Source organism: Epinephelus moara, chromosome 8, assembly GCF_006386435.1.
Source record: "Epinephelus moara isolate mb chromosome 8, YSFRI_EMoa_1.0, whole genome shotgun sequence".
Classification (NCBI taxonomy): domain Eukaryota; kingdom Metazoa; phylum Chordata; class Actinopteri; order Perciformes; family Serranidae; genus Epinephelus; species Epinephelus moara.
Window position 1 is genome coordinate 45,325,859 of NC_065513.1, and position 7,850 is coordinate 45,333,708.

General features: G+C 43.6%; 1 protein-coding gene across 1 annotated transcript in view; it reads right to left on the minus strand.

Moving 5' to 3' along the window:
* Window positions 1–7,373, minus strand: part of fktn (fukutin) — a 17,209-nt gene extending 9,836 nt beyond the window's left edge. Inside the window, exons 1-4 of the mRNA XM_050052074.1 lie at window positions 7,213–7,373; window positions 6,462–6,662; window positions 6,045–6,311; window positions 2,860–2,970 (exon numbers count right to left, since the gene is read on the minus strand). Coding sequence (XP_049908031.1) covers window positions 2,860–2,970; window positions 6,045–6,311; window positions 6,462–6,662; window positions 7,213–7,317 — 684 coding nt within the window. The 5' untranslated portion in view covers window positions 7,318–7,373. The remainder of the gene's footprint in view (window positions 1–2,859; window positions 2,971–6,044; window positions 6,312–6,461; window positions 6,663–7,212) is intronic.
* Window positions 7,374–7,850: the final 477 nt, after the last annotated feature.

Genomic DNA, 7,850 nt, shown 5'->3' on the forward strand with positions numbered 1-7,850 from the left:
GAAAAAGTATTGCAATTTAATTTTGTCTTTAATGTTATTATCTTATATATATTATCTTTGCAATATGATTATCTTATATAATGTTATTACTATCCTAAAACATTCTCCAGGTCCTCTGACACTCTGCTTTTGCGGCGCCCACCACGGGGTAGAGCGCAGAGCAAGCGGAGAGCAAGGCGCGCAAGACAGGATTTGGGAGAGTACAGGCTCGTTCAAGAGCTACAGCTCCATGGTGACCGCTTCCGGGTCTACTTCAGGCTCTTCTCTGCTATTGGACGCGCCGAGGTGTCGTCACAGCGCGTTGCGGTGAAATTAAAAAAAATTCAGTTCGAGCGCAGGCTGGCGGCGCGCAGACGCCGCGGCATCAGCTCGGCGGCAGAGCGGTGCGCTCTTGTGCCGCGGTAGCACATACACAATGAATGGGTTCGTCGGCGGAGGTCTGCGATTTGCGCTCTCTGTGTGAAAAGGGCTTTATTTCCACCCTGCCCAGCAGCGGTACCGTGGAGAACGGTCCCTAACTGCGGGGAGAACGGAGCAGGCTTCCCCGTACGTAGGTCCGCCGCTACCTCCACACTTTGACTTATTTCCACCCTGCCGACAGTGGGACTTATATTCATTGTGCCGACAGTGGCTTGGAAACCGCCCATAACCGTGTCACACGGGGAAGAGGGAAGGCGGCTGGAGTTCCTCAAACATTTGTGGTTAGATTATCATATTTTTTTATTGACAAAAATATAGGCTGCTTCAGCTGTTTTTTTTATGCGCACATGTGCCCCTAAATATTTTTTACAGTTCACACACACCTATTTTTAGTCGCAAATGCGAGTGAAACGCTCGCACTGTCGAGCCCTGCTAGTCCACACAAGTCTGCTCTGATGCATCCCTGGTAAAAGGGGCGTGGCGAGAACACATCCGGGCATTTGGACTGAACTTGGCTAGATGTGAACTTTGAATTGGAACAGCACTTGGGCTGTGACTGATGACGTGTCACAAATCCACAAGAACATAAGTCCGCACAAGAACGCATATTGAGAAACAGCTAAGGATCTTTCCTTGGGAGGACCCGTCCTCCCAAGGAAAGATCCCACAGAGACAAGAGTCCTTCCTCTCATTCATTGGAACAGACTAACAAGTGTCCTCATGTGATCATCATTAACCCTCAGCAGACTGAGGAGGTTTCACTGTGATCAGTTTAACACTCTAATGTTGTTGGACAGTTTTAAACACACGTGTCAGTATTGTCAGAGTCACGTGACTTTTGGGGAGAATATATTTCTGCATCATATTTAAGAGTAGGTGGAGTAATGGAGTAAAGACATTCATCCAAATAAATGACATATTAATCTAAATCCTGCCGAGCTCTGCTGCGCAGGTTTCATTGAAGAGGCCCCGCCCACACTTCAAATCATGTACTGTGCAAAGCATTGTGGGGATTTTATATCCACACATGCATCCTTCTAATTTCTCTGAGAGAAGGACTCAGTCCTTCGTGAAACTCAGAGGGATCCTTGACACTGGAACAGTCCTTCGACGGGTCCATGACGTAGCGTCCTTCAAATTCAGCTGTTTGAGGATCCTTCCTTGACTCTGAGAAACAACTCCTGTTTATCACATCGAGATCGTTGGAGACCGACTGCGCCTGTGCAGTGGACCAATCAGGAGGCAGCAGCAGCGGGGTGGAGACAAGAGGCTGCAGTTTCCATCAGCCTTCAGTCTGTACAGGAAGTCATAAAAACACTCACTTCCTGTTAGAGCTGATTTGTTAAAATAGGTTCGTTCGAGATGAGTCAGGCCTGAGCAGATTCGATCACCAGCGATCGGCACACAATGCATGCTGGTTAGTTTTGTGTCCGACTTCATCCCGACTTGCTCTGACGTATTACAAAAGTGGACGGTGATAAAACTGCAAGAGCGAGGTGGCCGCAGTTTTTAGAGCCAGGCGCTGCAGCTGCTCTCCACCGACTGCACCGCCTGGCTCTCACCTGATCTAACAGCTGATTGGTTCAGATGTCGACTCGACAAGACGACGTTTTAGATAAACTACTCATTTTTGTTGAATTTCAGAGATTAAGATTGTATTTGTCTGATCTGAAGGTTTATTCTGTGAACAGAAACATGTTGTGTGACTGATGGTGAAGTTTAGTTGTCACAGACTGAACACATTCATCATAAACTATACAGAATCTACTGTGTATTAACAGCCCTGACTGTATCTGACTGAGCCTTAATGAAAGCTGTTGTCTTGTATAAAATATGAAGCTTATAGTCAAACACAGTGTATTCAGCCTGTGTAGTTGAGGGGACAGGTCAAACTGATATGATGCTGATTTACAGGAGAGTTCATATCAAATGGAGGATAAACCATGAACATAAACTACAGATCACCTGTAAAGCATTTTAATAAATTAATCTATCATAATTTAAACAACTGGAGACTGAAAACAAACTGATATGTGGGTCTGATCACTTCTTTAATGAATTGACATCATTCCAGACAGGATGTTAGTGTGTCTGTAACTTCCTGTACGGACTGAAGGCTGCTGGAAACTGTCGGGAAACTGTCTGACCTGAGGCAGCTTTGTGTCACCACCTCCTGCTGATCTCGTCTACTGTCCAGGCGCAGTTCATCTCTAACGAGCCTACTGAGCCACATCGTGTCTGAGTGGTTGAATTATGACACAGATGACCTGTGACGTCATTTAAAAACTTTTCTGTTTGATCTAAATCAGGTTATTTTATGAATGTCATTATTCAGCAGTGGACATGTTGGAAAGTGTAAATGATGATAAAAACATGAATCCAAATAAATGTATCGAAATCCTTGGTTGTGGCGTGCTGTGTTGTTGACGTGTGGCTCACCTTACTGACGTACTTCCGGTAGTAATACAACTGGAACAGCAGGAACACGGAGCTACTGACGATCAGCAGCGATAAGACGGCCGTCCGGTTCACACGAGGCATCCGGTAACACTGCACGGTAACCGGTTCCTCATGACACCCAAACCGGAACTCTGTGTTCGGGACTAACGGCGGAAAAACCGAACAACGGCGCGAAAAACTCCGAGCTGTCAGCAGCGACAACAACCGGCGCCATCTTTGAAACGACCGCTTCCTGCGGGGACTTTCGAAGTAAAATCGGCCCAATTCCAATCCGGTCCCTAAAGACTCAAGCCCTGAACCCTCACTGACTTAACTGACGTCAGCTGAAGTGATTGAGTGTGAGAGTCTGAAAGGGCTCCGGATGCTACAAATAGGAATGGGACAGCACTTATCCCCCTCTCTACAAAATGTTGTTGACACTGGCGGCTCTGGGCGTGATCGTTTATTGGTTATTGTCAGCATATATTCCACACACAAAGAATATCTATATAGATAGATAGATATAGATAGATATCTACTATATAGATATCTATCTATATGTATATCTATCTATATATATATTTATATATATATAGATAGATATACATATAGATAGATATTCTTTGTGTGTGGAATATAACCACTGGTATTCCTCTGACTTCATGTGTGTTTATGTACCATCTTAAATCCTTGTTAATGTAATGTTTCATTGTTTGTCTATCTGTTTTTTTTCACACTTCCTTCCATAACATTGCAATTTGCATATCTGCCGACCGTGTTTTCGTTTTTTTTTTTTTTAATAACACTTCCGGTGTTCCGAGGGCAACCCCTGTATTTGACATCACAACACTATGAACTGTGGGTAATTTCCTTACCGTAAGTCCGCATCGCTGCTGACCTACGGTAAGGGGGCATAAAGGGCTCACTCACTGACTCACTGACGATTTGACAATGGGACAGCCCTCACACACTCACGCACTTCACATGAACGCGCCTCTAAGTCAGTGAGTCTGTAAGGGATCGGATTAGAATTGGGCCATCCTTCTTCTTCTTCTTCTTGTTCTTCTTCTTCTTCTATGGAGTTTATTGACGGTTGGCAACCAACTTGAAGGTGCATTACCGCCACCTACTGGACTGGAGTGGGGGACAGTAGATTTGCAGACAAAACCAAACCCCCCCCAAAAAAAGGGAAATTAATTCCTCTCCATCAGCCTTGTATCTTTTAGATATATGATTAAATGTTTGAGTATATTATTTGACTCTACTCCGAGCAGGTTCCCTACACTTAAACATATCTTGGCCTTCTCTGCTGCTGTTATCAGTGCCCTCCTTTCCTCCTCATATGCTCTACACAACATGCTGGACAGATTCAGACTTACCACAGTGATTACATTTGCCATCAGGGTGTTTACCTATTTTATGTAGTGTATTATTCAGTCCTGTGTGCCCTATCCTAAGTCGTGTGATGACTGCCTCTTCCATCCGGCCCCTGCCNACACTTTTTCACACAGGGCCATGTAGCTTTGGATTTTTTTCTTCCTCATTAATAAAACCCTTCATTTAAAAACTGCATTTTGTGTTTACTTGTGTTATCTTTGACTAATGTTTAAATTTGTTTGATGATCTGAAACATTTAAGTGTGGAAAACATGCAAAAAAGTAAGAAATCAGGAAGGGGGCAAACACTTTTTCACACCACTGTATATTTACTGACACCATCTGGAACAATCATATTCAATGTGGCTGCCCACTTACTGTTTGTTGCTGTGCTGGATTCTATGTGCTTACTGTGGCTGCGGTCAAATAGTGTTTTTTGCTTAGGAAGGTTCCTAATCTCAGTGGCAGCCATGATAAGAGCTGGTCGAATTCTCAAAATTTTAAGGAAAGGTGCTTCAGTGCTTCCTTTCCAATCTCCTTTAGCATGGGGTACACAGGACCATCCTTTACGAAAGGAAAGGAGATGATTCCGTCACACAAGTCCTTACGGTGGCAATATTTAAAGCGACCAAGCGACGCACCATTCACAAACTCAAATGATTAGGAAAGAAAAAGATCAACATTATGATGCCATAACTTGTTCATATGCTGTATGTTTTCAACTTTCAACATTATGTTAAACTTAGATGTGAACTATGAATGTTTCGCTACTGTTGGTGTACCCTCCGTCCACAGCTTTGTTTAACTTGTTTTATAACAGGATAAACAAATATACAAATATACAATGCATCATTTTAATTTTCCGATTTTCGTGTGAATGAGAAAAAACGGAAATCCATGTGCTTTTCCTGTTTTCGTCTTCAAATGGCTAATTGATATAGAAATTAAACCAAAACCAGAATCCTACTTGTTTTTCGCCTTTATTGTTATATCTATATTATCTGCCCCTACTGCATCTGTTATCTGCCCCTACTGCATCTCAAAACATTGGCATCGGCTATGCTTATGGCCTAGATAGATAGATAGATAGATAGATAGATAGATAGATAGACAGATAGGTAGGTAGATAGATAGATAGATAGATAGATAGATAGATAGATAGATAGATAGATAGACAGATAGGTAGACAGATAGACAGATAGATAGATAGATAGATAGATAGATAGATAGATAGATAGATAGATAGATTCAAGAGTATTATCTAGACCTGCTCTATGTGTAAAGTGCCCTGAGATGACTTTTGTTGTGATTTGGTGCTATATAAATAAAATTGAATCTAAAAAAATAGATAGATAATCAATGAAGTACAGTGATGTGCCTCGTGCGTAAATGTGCATATACTTGGCGTATCTGGAGATTTAAATAATCAATGAAGTTACTGCTTCCCACTTTGTATTCCCCTGTACAGTGTTTCCCTGCAGAGCTACAGTGGAAGGATCATAACAAAAAATACAAAAGACTGTAACGTTAAAAGATATCTGTTTGAGGTCATTAAATACTTGCAGCGATTCTTTAGCCGTGTTGTCCACGTTTATATATCCTGCATGAATCAACACGATAAGAACGTACGGGGCGCAATATCTAAGATGCGCTTTTTGTAGTCCATCTTCAGAACACTGTAGTTTCACCACAGCAGACCCACGTCAATAACATCCGCCGTTGCATCATTACGTAGCCCAGTGTAAGTGCAGTCGGATTCTCTCAGCACCGCAGTTGTGTTTTCCTGAATCCTTATGAATTCTCCTTCACATCTGCCCTTGACCTCGTGATGTTTTCCATTGAGGTCAAGGAAAAGTGGTTAGGAATAGACAATAGGAGGGACTTTTCGACCGCAGCCTCTGTGTTTTTTGGTGTTGTGGCCCCACCCACCTGAATGATGTAACCATGGAGGCGGAGCAGGAAGTGCAGAGGGATCTCCTCTCCTGATAGGGTATCCAGACTGGCTAATCGTGGGTCCTCTCCTCGCAGCTCCAGCAGCTCGAAGCCTTTCTGCTCTGCAGCCAATAGGAAGCCGGGCTAATGGACAAAAAACTAAATATTAACCTGTAGCTAATCATAAGACTTTTATTTATAAATATTATATTTTTTATTTTAGCATTAGCTCCACACGACAGATGACCACTGTTATATGTTAATGTTACGTGTTGTCGTGAACGCATCACTCACTTCATACTTCCACAGATTCGCATGCAGTGCGAATGATGTGACTGGCCGGCCGGTGCACAGGAAGCTGCAGTGTGGCTCATGCACCAGCCGGTCACGCTGCCGCAAAGCATCGTGGGAGAGCAGCGTCAGTGCGGCGGTGTCGGCGAGGAACAGTGGCAGCCTGTAGCGCCGAGCTAATGCTAGAAACTGCTTCACCGTCTGCTGCAGAAACCACACAGAGAAGGTTACCATGGCAACGGCTACCAGAAAAGGGAAGGAAACAAGGTGTTGGACATTTTAACCCTTCAAAAATAAAACAAGATACAACACCACTGAGAGAACTGCTAACAGTGATGCTAACAGGCTAACAGTGAGGCTAACATTGAGGTTGACAGGATAACAGTGAAGCTAACAGGTATGCTAACAGTGATGCTAACAGTGAGGGTGATGCTAACAGTGAAGCTAACAGCGAGGCTCACAGTGAAGCTCACAGGTATGCTAAGAGTGAGGTTGACAGGCTAACAGTGAGGCTAACATTGAAGCTAACAGGTATGCTAACAGTGATGCTAACAGTGAGGGTGATGTGGAGCTAACAGCAATGGCAGCAGGGTTGCTAACAGTGGAGCTAACAGCAATGGTAACAGGGATGCTAACAGTGAGGCTAACAGCAATGGTAACAGGGATGCTAACAGTGAGGCTAACAGCAATGGTAGCAGGGATGCTAACAGTGAGGCTAACTGCAGTGCAGCTGTGAACGTTGGCGCTGACTCACCCATTGTATGTCGCTGGCGGTCAGGTGACCTGTTCTGCTCAGGATGTGAGGGCCAGGCTGCAGGAGAAAGGAATGATGGGAAATGTGAAGAAAAATAAAAAGCATCAGCTTCCTGGGTGTTTCTCAAAGTCAGAACTTGGCAAGTCCATGCAAGAGTCCGGACTTCCCAAGAACGGGAGGACAGGAGGACGGGAGGACAGTCATTTCTGCTTTTGGAACAGCAGTGAACTTGATGATGTCACCACCTCCGCTCGCCTTGGCTGTTGTACTGTGTTGTATACATGCATTTATAATAAAACAATATAAACACAGCCCAGTCCTGCAGCTTTTCATTGTCATTGTAAGAAATTAATATGTATATGTTTTTAATGTTTCAACATATATAACTGACACACAAAAACATATAAATAGCCAAAATATTTTCATAACATGTCTTTTAAAACCTTTTCCCCGCGGCTGGTTTCTGATTATAATCAAAAGCCAGCTGCGGGGAGGAAAGTTTGTGGAGAGTTGGTGGTTATTGTGATCGTGAGCATTGGTGAGATGGAAATCAAAAATCAATAACTGACATGGATCGGAGAAGGCGTCTTGGTACAGTTATTGCAGCAGGATTGCTGTACCTGCAGGCTGAGGAGGAG